This window comes from Giraffa tippelskirchi, chromosome 13 (assembly GCF_054371585.1).
Source record: "Giraffa tippelskirchi isolate mGirTip1 chromosome 13, T2T-mGirTip1v1.2.pri, whole genome shotgun sequence".
Lineage (NCBI taxonomy): Eukaryota > Metazoa > Chordata > Mammalia > Artiodactyla > Giraffidae > Giraffa > Giraffa tippelskirchi.
Window position 1 is genome coordinate 60,157,472 of NC_137287.1, and position 16,931 is coordinate 60,174,402.

Genomic DNA, 16,931 nt, shown 5'->3' on the forward strand with positions numbered 1-16,931 from the left:
AATAATTTCACAATTTGTATGGAAATACAAAAAACCCTGAATAGCCAAAGCAATCTTGAGAAAGAAGAATGGAACTGGAGGAATCAACCTGCCTGACTTTATACTACAAAGCTACAGTCATCAAGACAGTATGGTACTGGCACCAAAACAGAAATATAAATCAAAGGAACAAAACAGAAATCCCAGAGATAAATCCACGCACTTATGGACACCTTATCTTTGACAAAGGAGGCAAGACTATACAGTGGAGAAAAGACAATCTCTTTAACAAGTGGTGCTGGGAAAACTGGTCAACCACTTGTAAAAGAATGAAACTAGAACACTTTCCAACACGATACACAAAAATAAACTCAAAATAGATTAAAGATCTAAATGTAAGACCAGAAACTATAAAACTCCTAGAGGAAAACACAGGCAAAACACATAACATAAATCACAGCAGGATCCTCTATGACTCACCTCCCAGAGTAATGGAAATAAAAGCAAAAATAAACAAATGGGACCTAATTAAACTTAAAAAAGCTTTTGCACAACGAAGGAAACTGTAAGCAAGGTGAAAAAACAGCCTTCAGAATGGGAGAAAATAAGAGCAAACAAAGCAATTGACAAAGAATTATCTCAAAAATATACAAGCAGCTCCTGCAGCTCAATACCAGAAAAATAAACGACCCAATCAAAAAATGGGTCAAAGAACTAAACAGACATTTCTCCAAAGAAGACATACAGATGGCTAACAAACACATGAAAAGATGCTCAACATCACTCATTATCAGACAAATGCAAATCAAAACCACAATGAGGTACCATCTCACGCTGGTCATAATGGCTGCTATCAAAAAGTCTACAAACAATACATGCTGGAGAGGTCATGGAGAAAAGGGAACCCTCTTACACTGTTGGTGGGAACGCAAACTAGTACAGCCACTATGCAGAACAGTGTGGAGATTCCTTAAAAAACTGGAAATACAACTGCCATATGACCCAGCAATCCCACTGCTGGACATACACACCAGGAAACCAGAATTGAAAGCAACACGTGTACTCCAGTGTTCGTTGCAGCACTGTTTATAATAGCCAGGACATGGAAGCAACCTAGATGTCCATCTGCAAACGAATGGATAAGAAAGCTGTGGTACATATACACAATGGAATATTACTCAGCTATTAAAAAGAATGCATCTGAATCAGTTCTAATGAGGTGGATGAAATTGGAGCCTATTATACAGAGTGAAGTAAGTCAGAAAGAAAAACACCAATACAATATACAAACGCATATATATGGAATTTAGAAAGATGGTAACGATGACCCTACATACAAGATAGCAAAAGAGACACAGATATATAGAACAGACTTTTGGACTCTGTGGGAGAAGGTGAGGGTGGGATGATTTCAGAGAATAGCACTGAAACATGTATATTACCATATGTGAAATAGATCACCAGTCCAAGTTCGATGCATGAAACAGGACACTCAGCACCAGTTATCCTGGTGCACTGGGACAACCCTGAGGGAGGGGATGGGGAGAAAGGTGGGAGCGGGGTTCAGGAAGGGGGACACATGTACACCCATGGCTGATTCATATCAATGTATAGCAAAAACCACTACAATACTGTAAAGTAATTAGCCTCCAATTAAAATAAATTAATTAATCAAAAAAAGGGGGGGGAACATGTGAGAGTGAGAGGTCAACCAACCACATCACAGTGTGGGAGGGAGCTGGGAACTGACGACTTGGGGTGACAGTACAGAAATGAGAAATGAGAAGCACAAGTGAGCACATCAGCTGAGCAAGGCCGGAGGAGGAGGTACTGGGGGCTTGAGAGGGAAGAGGAAAGGGCACTAAAGTGGGAGCAGAAATTCACCAGGAAGGCATGGCATGAAGTCCAGACAGTATAAATGTGCAGCTGAAGTCTGAGATCCTGGATGCAAAGTAAAGCCATTCATCCCAGTTGGGAGTCTTCCCCAGTTGCATAGAGCCACACCGGCGCTGCAGGGGCAGGAAGGTTAGCTCAGAAGAAGTAGGACAGGGGAGGTCCTGACCTGTGGCAGGAAGAGACGGGGTTCAAGACCTAACAGTGATGGGATCCAGGGGGTCCAAGGATAAGCCAAGTCGGGACACTACCAGAGAGGATGGCCAGAGGGTGGACACTGGCAAAACCCTGTGTGTCCATGTCCAAGGGAGTGGTACAAGCTCCCCAGGAGCAGAGCTGGTAGAAAGCGTTGTACCACCATTTCCTTCTCCAGCAACCCAGGGCCGCAGGGACCAGCCTTCTCCTCTAGCAGCACTGCCCTCGCATGACATGAATACCAGGCCCTGAAAGCCACAGTTACGTCCCTCAACTGTCTCTCCTGGCCTGCCTCCAGTCACTGCCGAACAGTTAGCATTACAGAAACAGAAGCTATGTCATGTTTTCCTGATATTCCAGGATACTGCCTTGATTCTAGACCCCCGCTTGACACATTGTTGCTAAGCAGTAATACAGCTTTATTAAACGAAATTCCTTTGCCCAAACATCAAGGTTATGACACAAAGAGAATCAGGCAGTCACTGGAGAATTCAACCTCCGGAAATACCTACAGGGTTCTCTACATGGCATATGTAAAATAGCAATTTTATCCAACGTTATACTACAGTATTAATTTTCAGAAGATTTTGATTTTAGATTCCCTAAAATGCTTTTTAAATTCCAGCGCCAATTTTACCTTCATTTTGTGAAACTCAGTCTCGTTTACCCATCAAACATAAGCGAACAGACTAGTGTTCCTGATCAACAGTCTCCCTCTCCATTCATGAATCCCTACAGTTCATTTTTTGGTAGATGAGAAAATGGAGAGGTGGGGAGGGGACTCCATGGGACTTAGAACGACCAGTCCCTAAGTGTCAGCACACCCAGCTGTGGAGCCAGGCCCCAGCCAACTGCAATGAGAAAGGGGAACCACTCAGTTATCAAAACACGACAGATTTACTATATATAAGACTTAAGTCTTTAAAATGCAAACATACTCATTTGACTACAGCAAACTCTTTTTGCAGTCGTCTGCGGGAGATGCGGAGGAAACCTCGTGACACAGTTGTGTTGCAAGGAGTGGCTGGTCTTGACCAGAGCTGCAGGAGCCATGTGGTGCTGGAGAGATGTCTAGGCAACGTTAGGGGCCTGGGCTCCTGAGCGTGTGCTCTCACCAGGCCCACGTCCTGAGGCGGCCTCGATGGAGAACCACCATCCACGTGTAGGCTCTGCTAATGGCCACCCCTCCTTTTCTCCAAGTACCTACAGAAGTTCCGTAAAATCTAAGTTTCACCATTAATTTAACTATTTTTTTACAGTGATATTCAGAGGGTCAAATTTTAACGCTGACAGCAGCACTGACAGGTAATAAGGGCACCCTCAATCACAAAAGTGGCAACTTTTCTTCCTCTGAGGAACGGAATTCCCCGGTAATGAAAAATGAAGACAGAACTGGACTTACCCGTTCCATAGCTGCATTGTGATATGGGAGCTCCTCCTCACTGCAGAGGAAAAACAATGGGTGTGAAATAGTTGAAATAAGGGCAAATTTTTTAAAAAAATTATAAATCTGTAGGTACACATGATGTCCAAACATTTACCTGTCATCACAAGAGTTATGTAAGCTTCCATTCCACCACATTCAACATAGAACAATGAGCTATTCTGTAAACAGGTTTCCCAGGTGGCTCAGTGTTAAAGAATCTGCTTGCCAATGCAAGAGACGCAGGTTTGATCCCTGGGTCAGGAAGATCCCCTAGAGAAGGGAATGGCAACCCCACTCCAGTATTTTTGCCTGGAGAGTCCCATGGACAGAGGAGCCTGGAGCGCTACAGTCCATGGGGTCGCAAAAGAGTCAGACACGACTGAGAGACTTAAACAACAACATTCTGAAACCACATCTCCTGTCTGCGAATCTCTAGACCCGCTCTGGCCAATCTCATCATCTTTAGCCACAGGTGGCTGTTTAATTTTAAATGTAAAATAAAATGAAGTTAAATTAAAAGTTCAGCCATCAGCCTCACAAGCCATAACTCAGCTACCATGCTGAACAGTACGGATACAGGTGAGAAAACTTCCACACACGCTGCAGAAAGTTCCACTGGACAAGACTGCTCTAGTCCAGGGGTCAACAACCCTTTCCTGCAAAGGCAAATACTGAAACAGCAAATATTTTAGGCTTTATGGACCATACAGTCCTTTTCATAATTACTCAACTCTGATGTCATACTGTGAAAGCAGATGCTGACAGCATGTAAACCAGGTGTGGTTTAGTTCCCATAAAATGTTTACAAAAACAGGTGGAAAGCTGGATTTGGCCAACAGGCCATCATTTGCCAACCTCTACCCACGACCATTACCTCCACTCTGTCTCAAACTGTAGCCCATAACAAATGAGTGTTCAAAACAATCAGTATAAGGAAATAAAACTGTCTCCCACAGATTTAAGAATTAAAAGGAAAACTTAAACTTTTACTCTGTAAACAGGCAAAGCCTCGTTTGTCAAAACTTCAAAAAGAGTAACTTTTTAATGTACAATGAAAGATCAAATCCATTTCTCTGACACAGTAATTTTGTGATATCACCTTCAATATAAAACATTCAGAGATTCTTGTATTAACTGTCAGTAATGTAAAAACAGCTACCTGTACTATCTATAAACAGCATTATGTGCTTTGAGTTGTTCTATCAGTGGTACTGATGTTTTGACAAGTGAGTGGAAGTCACTCAGTCATGTCCGACTCTTTGTGACCCCATGGACTGTAGACTGCCAGGCTCCTCTGTCCATGGAATTCTCCAGGCAAGAATACTAGAGTGGGTAGCCGTTCCCTTCTCCAGGGGATCTTCCCAACCCAGGGATCGAACCCAGGTCTCCCGCATTGCAGGTGGATTCTTTACCATCTGAGCCACCAGAGAAGTCTGGTTTTGACAAGATCTATACATATTTTTGCCTTTCTCTTCATACCAGATAATAACACTTGTAAGAACACAACACATTAGTATACAAGAGTCCAATGTTTTCAAAAGCATCCTTTTGCTACTCTGACGAGTTCTTAGGTGAAGCATAAAGCTATAGTAACAAAACTGACCACAAAGTGTTAACAGCCGAAAGAGCTCTCAGAGAGCTAGTACAACCCTTCATTTCACAGATAAGAAAACTAACATTTTCACTCAGTCACCATCACTTACCCTAATACAGAGATGTTCAGCATTATCTAACCCAGTGGGTTCAAACTTAAGATATGTATCTATCTTCAGATTGTGCAAGAGTATATGAAAAACAGGCTAAGAAATCAATTCTCAAGAAGAAAAGAAATTTTGAAGATTAAATACAAGTTGCTTTTTTATAAGTGGCTACTCATTTTTTTCTTTTCCTTTTTAAAATAGCCTTTGTTATGCTCTTAGTCTAACTTTCCCTGCTAATTTGTAATCTGATTACTGGGGTCAGTGATGTATGAATTTGCATGCATCCATTCTTCACTGACTAGCAGAAGAAGGCCTGTGGACATCACTGGAACATACTTGCTAAGTGATGAGGTCAGCAGGGACATCTTCCATTCTTCACTGACTAGCAGAAGAAGGCCTGTGGACATCACTGGAACATACTTGCTAAGTGATGAGGTCAGCAGGGACATCTTGAAAGAATAACATCTGGCAACCTCTGGGTGCACCAACAGTGGTATCTCTGGGGTGAGTGGGCTGCCCGGGGCAAGGGCAACCTTCTGTGTGGCTGACTTGAGCATATCCTGACCTAACACTGAACATTCCTAACTGCAAACAAAGTGCCATCTCTGGCTGCCACCACAGGTTAAATTCTTCAGCGTCCTCCCATTCACTAAACAAGGCTAACAGGCCTAACTGTGCCTGCTGTCAACAATCAGAAATGAACCAGAACCAAGCATTCCATGTGTCTGTGGAAAGATGGGAATCATCTGCTCAGGCTACATGGTCTGCGTCAGGCAGATCCTATAGAATGAATCCACCTCTGGCAACCACCAATATGTTCTCTGTATGGATGAGTTTGGGTTTTTCTGTTTTTAGATTTCACATACAAGTGAGCATTTGTCTTTCTCTGACTTATTTCACTTAGTAGAGTTCCATCAGGGTTTATCTCTGTTGTTGCTAATGGTAGAATTTCCTTCTTTTTATGGGTGAATAATATTCCACTGTAGATAAAAACCACATTTCCATTTATCAGTTGATGGACATTTAGGTTCTCTCTGTGTCTTGGCTACTGACAGTAATGCTGCAATGAACATGGTGGATGCAGATATATTTTGGGGTTAGTGTTTTCATTTCTTTCAGATACATACTCAAAAGTAAAGTTTCTGGATCATATTGGCAGTACTATTTTCAATTTTTTTGAGAAACCTCCATACTATTTTTCATAGCAACTGCATCAATTTACATTTCCACCAATAGTGTGCAAGGGTTCTCTTTTCTCCACATCTTTGCCAAAATTTATTTCTTGTCTCTTTGATGATATCCATTCTAACAGGAGCAATGTGATATTGTACTGTGATTTGGATTGGCACTTGCCTCATGTTTCGTGATGCTGAACACACTTTCATGGACTTGTTCGTCATCTGTACATCAAGTATCTATTTACTGAATAGAAAGTATCTATTCAGATCCTCTGCTCATTCTTGGATTGTTTGGAGGGTTTTTTTTGGCTAGAGTTATACAAGTTGTTTATATATTTTGGGTATTAATCCCTTATCAGATACACGATTTGCAAGTCTTTTCTCCCATTCAGTAGACTTCCTTTTCATTTTGTCCATGGTTTCCTTTGCTATGCAGAAAGTTTTTACCTTGATGTAGTTCCACTTGCTTTTTGTTTGTTTGTTTGACTTTGCTTTTGGCATCAAACTCAAAAAATCATCACCAAGACCAATGACAAGGAGCTTCAGTTCACTTCAGTTGCTCAGTTGTGTCTGACTTTTTGCAACCCCATGGACTGCAGCACACCAGGCTTCCCTATCCATCCCTAATTCCCAGAGCTTATTCAAACTCATGTCCATCGAGTTGGTGTGTACCACGTAAGGGTTCTTTTAGGAGTTTCAGGTCTTATGTTCAAGTCTTTAAGCCACTTTGGGTTGCCCAAAAAGCTCATCCAGGTTTTTCCATAAGATGTTATGGAACACCACCATACTCATTTATGTATTGTCTATGATTTTTTTCATGCTACAGTGGTAGAGTTCAATAACTGTAACAAAGATTATATGGTTCACAAAGCCAAGAAGTACTTAAGATCTAGTCTTCATGGAAATGTCTGCCTACCCCTACTTTAGAAAACAAAGCTTTGTCCTCTAATGAAAAGAGGCACCTAGAGACTGCTTAAAGAAAACACCAAGCTGACAGCAAGAAGCTATGCCTCACAGAAATATACTAAGTAAAAACAACTACAGTCATAGCTGGAACTACAGGGACCTTACTTGGATCTATTTGTTTTTTCAATCTGCTAGTCAGCTTAAAGGAATTACTAATTAGAGTGTATGTACTTGTGGTTTTTCAATAGCTCAGGTGGAGTATTTCTATAACTATGAGATAAAGTTTCATTTGGAAACATAAAAGTTAACTAACTTGTTAAAATCAGTTAGCTCAATATACTGACTAAATTTCACTACAGATTTTGTAGCAAATTTTGTCTTAGATTAACACTAGTCATAATTAGTCAAAATTATTGGATGGGTGGAAGGAGTTCTCAAGGCCCTGTCATTAAAACAGATACTCTTTAACAAAAACACCATTATTCTGGCTTTCAAGTATTTCTATAGTTATACTAAACTTCAGACAATGTATAAACGTTTTTAAGAAGTGGTTGAAAATCTGAGGCTTGGTATTAATTTTATCTTTTTCGGAAAAAGTTTCCTGTAATTCTTCTATTAATAACTTGTGGCCTAAAAGCATTATCTATCATTATCCAAATACCAAGCATTCTTTGTTGAGCAGTGACTATTTTTGAAAAAAAAAAAAAAGTTTAAAGTTCAAATGCTGAAAGTTCTCTAAGTTCTTAAATAAGCTAGACTTCTCCACTATCCAGATGCAAGTCCATCACAGGCACATAGCTGGGGACAGCTCCTCATTTCTGCACACTAAACAAAGATGATCCTGTTCCACCAGCAAGCCAGGCTGGTTTGTCAACAGTTTTTATATTTATTGTGAAATCTGCTATAAAACCAAGTTAGTCCTGTGCCATGTTTGTTAATTATGGTCATCCTTCTTCACATATAACAAGTAATTTAAGTTACAAAAACTGTCATTATACATAAAGTCAGCAACCTTCAGAGAAGGCTACAAAGTTACTTTGTACCATTTTATTGATATTGACACTTAAAACCCATGTTTACCATAGAACCAATCAAAAATTACAAAGAACTAAAACAGCAGCAAGAAACGCTCTTTTGATCGAGGTACCACAGGGAGCAAGGTCTAGACGCCTGCGCCAGGTGACTTGATTCAATAGCGCAGAAAACCCCAGTCTACAGTGACCAGTGGTCAGAGGCGCCAGCAGCGACCTTGGAACAGTGTCTCACTGAAATGAGGCGCTGCAACAAAAATCAGTGACTTGTGTGAAATCCCACAAAGCACAACATCACACTAAACCCCATTTCTATGTTCATCATTTTCCTTCGTGGGGCCTGCTTTAGGTTTGCATCACGGAGTAAATAAAAAATGCAGTGGGCTGGCCTGAGAACTGGTTCGGCCTCGTTTCCAAAGACTAGGTGAGCTCACCACTATCTAGGCGTCCATCTCAGGAGGGGAATCATTTCAAACAGGCCCCCTTCTTAGGCACTCTTCTTTTCCCCTTTAATTTTCCTCCAGGCATTTCAAAGAGCTTCACTGATGTTTCTCTAATTAAAACTACAGAGGAGTAAGAGTAACAGGCAGTAGAACGCAGAAGTTCCAAACTCAGGCTCTGCTGTGAGCTGCCAAGGTGAGTTCCTCGGAGTTGACATTTACTGCAAGCAGAACCTGGGCAAGCTGTTTGACCTCTCCATGCTTCCATTCATCTCAAGAAAGATAAAAAGAGTACCTATGTCTAAGAGGTTTTGAAAGGAATAATCCATGTAAACAGCTTAGAACAGTGCCCAGCACACAGTAAGTGCTCAATAAATACGAGGTAATATTGTTATGGTAAATCACTGGTCTATTTCCCACTAGAGACAAATGGACCTGAGCACAGAGGTGAAAACAAATGTGGAATAACTGAGTGTGCTTTTTGGATTGCCAAATACAGGTTAGGCTTCTGGGCCAGAACCTAGTTGTTATAAGCAATGAGGAAAGAAAATTTAGGTAACTCCCAGGCCCTTTTGGAATGTAAGAGGTTTGCATATGTGTTAGTGTTAATTGCTCAGTCATGTCCAACTCTTTGGGACCCCATGGACTGTAGCCTGCCAGTCTCCTCTGTCCACGGAATTCTCCAGGTAAGAATACTGGAGTGGGTTGCTGTAGGGAAAGAGCAAATGAGCCAAGATGGCGTGTTCAGGCTCTCTTACCCCACATTTTGTAAATAATGACTATGTAACAGCTGAGATCATTTATGGCACTGAACATGCGTTTCAGGAGGTACTGTATGCATATGTGAGCTAGGAAGCGGCTGCATTTAGTGCTGCATCATGGCTGTGTTGGAGAAGGCAATGGCACCCCACTCCAGTACTCTTGCCTGGAAAATCCCATGGATGGAGGAGCCTGGTAGGCTGCAGTCCATGGGGTCGCTAAGAGTCGGACACGACTGAGCGACTTCACTTTCACTTTTCCCTTTCATGCACTGGAGAAGGAAATGGCAATCCACTCCAGTATTCTTGCCTGGAGAATCCCAGGGACGGCGGAGTCTGGTGGGCTGCCGTCTATGGGGTCGCACAGGGTCGGACATGACTGAAGCGACTTAGCAGCATGGCTGTGTCCGTTGGGTCAGCCATGAGGGGAGAATACAGCGTGTCTGCTGCTCCATCTGCTGCATCAGCCGCAACAGCCAGGAGAGAGGTTGTGTTGTGTTAGGTTATGCTATGTCTGTTGCGTCAGCCATGAGAGGAGAGAATAAATGTGTCTGCAGTTCCTACAGCTCCTCGGGTCTTCTTCCAGCCTCTTAGCTCGTGCCTTGCCTACCCTGGGTTCAGCGAACAGTGTGCACAGCGATATACAGCAAGATAGTTGCCATTCCCTTCTCCAGGGGATCTTTCTAACCCAGGGATCAAACCCAGGTCTCCCGCATTGCAGGCAGATTCTTCTACCTTCTGAGCCACCAGGGAAGCCCTTTTCATGTTATTTTGTACTATATTAGACCATTTTTTGATAAAAATATCTTTTAGAGTGGTTCACTCCCATCACAAATACTTGGAGAGGTCAAAAATCAGCTGAGTTGTAGCCTACCTTGTGAATCAAAATCTGAGATACAACCCAGAAATCTATTTAAATAAACAAACATTTTCCAGCTAATTCTAACGTGCAGGAAATTTGGGGACCCACTGATCTTGATGGTGCCAAATGCTCAAAGTATCCTTCAAACAGCATTCACATACCTCAGATCTGTACATGAACCCATACAAAAGTAAAAATCACTTACTGCCATTTGTAGCCGTCTGATTTACTTATAAAAAAGTGGAAGTGGGGGTTTCCTTTAAGAATAGTATTTTCATCATAGTTAAAGACTGCTCTTGTTGGTCTGTTGAAATTCAAAGTCTTCTAATTACAACTACTCAGGAGAACATTTCGGATATGCTGATATCATTAGGTAGCATAACAACACCTGAGTTTGTCTAGACCTGTAGGTCATCTTATTTCTTCAAAGCTTCAAGTAGCCCTAAGTATGCAGAGCAGTTAATGATTTCTGCTTCACAGATACGGCATGAAATAGTTAACTGGGACCAGCAAAGCCAGAAGAACAGCACACTTTCTCTAACTCCCAGAACTGTTTCCGTTTGCTTGAGAGACCCTGAGAAAAACATGATACAACAAAATATTTTCTAAATGCAAGAAAATTGAATGGAAAGGAAAAAGAAGGTCTGAGTACTATAAAGTTACCACTTGGAATCCCCTAAGAAATTTTTTCTTCAAAATGTAGTCATGTGTCATAAAATAAAAATCCCTGGCTTTTTCCTCTTCATAATAAATGAGACTGGGGAAAATGTGAGTAAGTGGCAAGGTAATTGCTAAATTGTATGGAACCAAACGAACTATAGAGATGTAGCAGAGTCCCTAGCCTGGGGAATCTGTTTAAACAAAGCTGGAACCAGAATCTGCAGACTCCTATGAGTGCAGGACAAGGGTCAAAACCACTCTAACTACTTTATAGTGCTCCAGACCTTTCTCAACTCTTTGTACAACATATTCAGGATAAATGGAATTAATTTTGAGAGAAAATAACACAAATACACTTCCAACCGTAAGGAAGGTCAATGGCATTTCTTTCCATTGCTCATTTTTAGGCTGCATAACACTGAGGTTCTGACTGCTAATTATTTTTTAAATGCATTTATATAAAATAAAATGCCTTATAATTATTTTCGAAATACAAGTTGTTATTGATTTCCATTTAATTCTGCTAAATCATTACTACAACTCATTTATTGCACTTAATGTTCTTAAAACACAATGAATATTAAAGATTATATTCTTAGCTATAGTTCAGTTTCAATCATGGAGGTTAAAAAATGCCAGGAATTTAACTTAAAAAAAGAGAAGAGAAAAGCAGGCTGCAGGACTAATCCTGGAATCTTAATCACAGCAATGCTATTAAAAACAAAGAAAATCAATGCAATAGGTGACCATAGAAACATAATTTTAAAAGTCAGCTTTCAAACTATGTGACTTACTGTAAGAAGCCAAATCTATCCGTGACTTTGTAAACAAGGTAATCAGCATCTTCCCAAGGTTCAATCTCTGCACCTTCTCGTCCCTATAGAAGGCGACAAAGAAGAGTGTTACTGGGAATGTATAAAACTGAATAATTTCTTTAAAAGACCAAAACACAAGGGTTAGAAAAAACTATGTCTCGCCTCTTCATCCTAACTTCTCAGAAGAGCGGACCACCTATTTTGCTTCTCTTCTTCCCCACTTCCCCGCTCCACTGGCCCTAATACTGTCCTTGCCAAGGTCAAAACAGCCTCCCAGCATCAGATCCACGGACACTCCAGCATCCTCATCGAGCGAATTGTTCCGGTGCACTCACCAGTGTTGCTCACGCAACCTCACGACACCACCAGGTCCTGGTTCTCCCGTCCCTGCCCTACTCTTCCGTGCTGGCTTCCTCGTGGGTCCTTCCTGAGTGCCGGTGGGCCCAGGGCTCTGTCCTCAGCCCACTGCCCATCACATTCCCCTCTTGAGCTGTGAACCAGCACTGATGAGAGCAGGAGCCCCAGAAGGGTCTATACCATCCCTCACATTTCACACTCTGTACCTGACTGTCTCATGGAGCCTCCACCTGAGGGTATTTACAACAGTCAGTCAGCTCTCACATTCTACTCCACGAAGGCCGTGAGAACCTTGTGGGCAAAGCACCCCTGTAACTCATATTTGTACAGTGACTCCCCAAGGCCTAGCATGACACCTGACCTGGTCACTTAGTGCTAACCATAGGAAAAAAATGCACACAAGCATGAATGAATGATGGTTCTATTGGTTTTAAATTAGTTAAGCAGTTAAATAAATTAATTAGGTTTCTTGCAGAGTATGCTAAAACCTAGTCATAATAAAAGGAAACTGTGTCTGATGTTTCAAACAAGCAACTTAAAAACAAACTCTGGGAACAGATTGTTAAGTTGAGCCCTGCCTGCATGTTCCTGTAGGGCACAGTCCAGATGGCCTTCTATAATTTCATGTTCCTGTCATTCTCACAAATCATCAAAAGTAACAGATACAAAACTACATGCAACCAATATAAATATAAAACATGACATTTATAGATCACAGCTACAATTCATTATAGATCTCAAGAGATAAAAGGTACTAATAAGGACATATGTAAATTGTCAACAACTGTGATATTCTGGGGCATCAAAAACCAGATTCCACAACTAACTTAAAGATAAAAAGCTAGATTATACATCATGTATCAATTCAAATTTCAGATCCATGTTTCCAATTTTCAATATCACATATCAATTAAATAAAATGGGTATTTAACTCTATATACTAATGTAATTAAAACATTTATTGAATACCTAGTATGAGCCAGAACTGTTGTAGGTATTTAGGATACAAGAGCAAATCAAACAAGAGAAATTCTTACCCTCAGAGAGTTTACATTCTAGGAAGGAGAGCAGGCAACAAAATGTAATAAAAAGTATGCTGATATTGTAAAAGATATGGTGAAAAATAAAGGAGAGAAAGGGGACAGAGAGAGCCAGAGGAGGGAGGGGGATATTCAACAGTGTGGTCAGAGAAGAGATCACTAAGAGGTAGCATCGGGGCAAAGAAAAAGAGGAGGCAAAAGGGCATGAGGGTATCCAGCACATGAGTGTTCCGGGCAGAAGAAACAGCCTGTGCAAAGGCCCTGAGACAGGAGCAAGCCTGGAAGAATAACAAGCGACTAGCGTGGCTGGAGAAGAGGGAAGGAGGGAGAGAAACTACGGAGACAAAGTCAGGGAAATTAGATGACTTCAAAAGTAATGGGAAATAAACAAGCTGCCGCTGTAATTTAAGCCCTCCAAAAAGCAAATCCACTTCTATTTATATTTTTGAAAATAAAAATTACTTAAAGAGTAATGATGAATACTTACTCTGTCATATTTAGCAACTATTTCAGCTCGTTCCTGGGCAAGTTTAAGTGCTACATCCTGGTTTGAATCTGTGGAGAGATCAAATTTCAGTGAACTGTTGTTTAAAGATTTATAAATTAATTAATCATAAAACTAAGACAAAATGAATGAAAATAAAACAATAAATTGATGCTGCCTAAAATGACAAACCAGCAAAAATCAAATAAACTTACAAGGGTGAGTTAAGTATCCGTAGCTACAACTTTGAAATATCTACATATATACTATTTCGATATTACATACCACCCTCAAAAGAAAGCAAATCTGTTAACACAGCATTAACTTAGAGGATATGTAAATCTTATCCCTCAAGAGTTATATTTGGATCTAATTTCATAGAAATAAGAATTAAAGTAGAAACTGGAAATGAGAGTTCTAAGTTTTCAGATGAAATCTACCTGGGTAGGTGATGAGAAGAGCATTCAAGAAGCCTTTTAAAAATTTATGTAATTTACTCACAAAATAAACTAGTTCAAGATAGAGTTTAAGGGTTTAAAAAAATATTTTGCTGACATGATGAATATAATCATTTCTTTACATTTAACCTCTGAGGTCCCCCTTATCAACTGTCCCAACTATTATCATAATGTGCAGTTTTACCACAACACACACCCTCCTTTCTTATTACCCATCATGTTATCTTTCAAAAACGTTAAGTCTGACAATGAGTAGAGATCAAAATATGAAATAGTATGGATATGATTACACACCCAAGTACCATAAATTAAAAGATCAATGACCGGCTGTATAAAAGGCACCTCTGGTCAAGAAGGAAGACAAGCATCCCAGTGGAAACTGGGCAAAGGTCATGAGCATGAAATTCACAGGAGTAACAACAGCAGAGACAAACCTCTTCTCAGGAAGTACCCGGCAGATAGTAAGAACCTGCCAGCAGGATCTTACATGCCTTATCACACTTAATTCCGGGCTTTATCCTATTAATTCTATTACACAGATTAAAAAAAAAAACAACAACAAGGTTTAAAGATTTTAACTAACTTGTCTAAGGTGACACAGCTAGTAAAGGTAGGATTCACACAATATTGAATCTACAGCCCATAATTTTAACCATTACTCTATTAAATGATTACTAAAAGACACAAAAAAGGATGTCCAGTGAAAGAGGGCAGATGGAACACACTCTGTTATATCCATTCCTCCTAAAACCCCACTAAACTGACAACATGGGGATGCTTTAAATCCTTGCCCTCAATGGCACAGCAAATGGAGGTTCCAGGTGAGGGTGGGGCTGAAAACAAGCAGTTGATTAAAGAAGTCAAGTTCCTAAGAGTTGAAGGGAGGCATGTGTGTATGTAAGAGGCTGAGTGCAGGGAAGCAAACCCGATCCTCACCCTCCAAAGCAGGAAACATGAGATAATGACTAAATCTGCAGAACAGGAAGTGGCAATATAGGCATGTTATCTAGTGCTTTGGAAGTAAACAGAAAATCAATCAGCTGGGACTGGAGAGCAGTTACTTCTGTGGGTGGGCAGCCGGGTGGGGAGGGGTGTGGAAGTGAGCTTATTTTTCAAAATAAGTTTTACAGATCCTAAATCTTTACACCAAGTAAAGTTCTGACAAAAATAAAAGCTAATTTTAAAAGCCAAGACATGCGGGGCAGGGGCAGGGGGAATCAAGTCATCAGAAACTAAAGAAATGCAAGTTTTAAAATACCACTTTGCACCTATCTCAGACTGACCCCAAAATGCACTGATATTCCTCCATCTCATTCCAGTGTGGGGAGGTGTGCCCTCACTGACAGTCGGTGGACTCACAAATGTATCAACTCCTTCTGGAAAGCATCTTGATAAAACATCAGAAATCTTCAAAACAGGCCTCTCCTTTACCCAACAGTTCCACCTCTAGGAATTTATGACAAGGACATCATCACAAGGTTGTTTATAATAGTAAAAATAGCACAACGGAAATTTGTCAACTTCTTAAAGCTTATTTGGGGGAAAAAGTGTTTATGCCACTGCTTGTCTCAAAGTGTCAATTGAGAACCTTTGAGGGAAATGTGAATAAATAACACAATGGTCCGATAAAATTACAAAAAATATAGATTAGTCGTTCAGATTTGCAGTAAACTAATGCATCCCAGGTGGCACTAGTGGTAAAGAATCCACCTGCCAATGCAAGAGACCTAAGAGATGCAGGTTCAATCCCTGAGTCAAGAAGATCCCCTGAAGGAGGGCATGGCAACCTACTCCAGTATTCTTCCCTGGAGAATCCTATGGACAGAGGAGCCTGGCGGGCTACAGCCCATAGGGTCACAAAGAGTCGGACATGACTGAAGCGACTTGGCACACACATAATGCATTCAGAAGTCTGGGATACTCAGCTCAATTATACACATTCGAATTATCTTATTTTAGACTTAGGAACCTTCCTCAACTCCTTTTCCCCTCTTCCTTTACCCAGTTTTAACACATTGCATTCATACCACATTGCCCCTACCAAAAGGGCAGGGGAAGCAAATGAACAAAAATTAAACTCAAACTAGGAACCCTGACCACACAGTAAATTCCATTTCCATTATCAGAACAGCTAAGCATGAATTTCTATGGTGACTGGGCAAAATTCAATAAATGAGGGCTTTCTTGGAAGTATTTTATACCAGTCCTTTATTTCTGCTACTAGTTCTAGGAATCTCAACTATATTTCTAACTTAACAATGAAAAGTTTAATAAAAGTATAAAGGTAAGAACTGGAAACAGTATAGAGCTGGGAAATGAAGATACAAAATATCCCAAGAAAACATCTTTATGGCAAACTGTAAGATACTATGCTTTACATGGATCCATCTCCAATCTAGAAATTCCTAGAAAGGAAAACCAAGCCAATAATAGAGGCTGTACTGGAACTGGATGAAACTGTGCTCTAATGTTATGGGAGAAAAATTATTAAAATGATTAGCACAGTTGACTCTGAATCAATTAAGTGCGAGTCTCAAATTTCTTTAGAAAGCTCTTGTTATTTTCCCATGAGGAGAAAAATCTGTGGTATTAATAAATGTAAAAGAGAACAGATTTAAAGTCAAGCCTATCTTATAAAATATAGCCAAACCTGCTTCTTTGAAGAGACTAAATGGAAATGCCAATCTTTCCCAACACTGAGTTTAGAGACATCATTTAAGGCAATCATCTTCCCAGTAAGTAGGGTCCC

At 40.5% G+C, this 16,931-nt stretch overlaps 1 protein-coding gene across 15 annotated transcripts in view; it reads right to left on the minus strand.

Annotated features, from left to right (window-relative positions):
* USP6NL (USP6 N-terminal like) overlaps nt 1-16,931 on the minus strand; it is a 124,564-nt gene that overhangs the window by 40,018 nt on the left and 67,615 nt on the right. For 8 of the 15 annotated variants that reach the window (XM_081554033.1, XM_081554034.1, XM_081554029.1 and 5 more), the window contains 4 exons: nt 13,728-13,795; nt 11,823-11,905; nt 10,574-10,942; nt 3,470-3,509 (listed from right to left, as the gene is read on the minus strand). In XM_081554033.1, the coding sequence (XP_081410159.1) occupies nt 3,470-3,478 (9 nt within the window). In that variant the 5' untranslated portion in view covers nt 3,479-3,509; nt 10,574-10,942; nt 11,823-11,905; nt 13,728-13,795. The remainder of the gene's footprint in view (nt 1-3,469; nt 3,510-10,573; nt 10,943-11,822; nt 11,906-13,727; nt 13,796-16,931) is intronic. The other 7 variants (XM_081554022.1, XM_081554020.1, XM_081554023.1 and 4 more) reach the window with 1 other exon arrangement.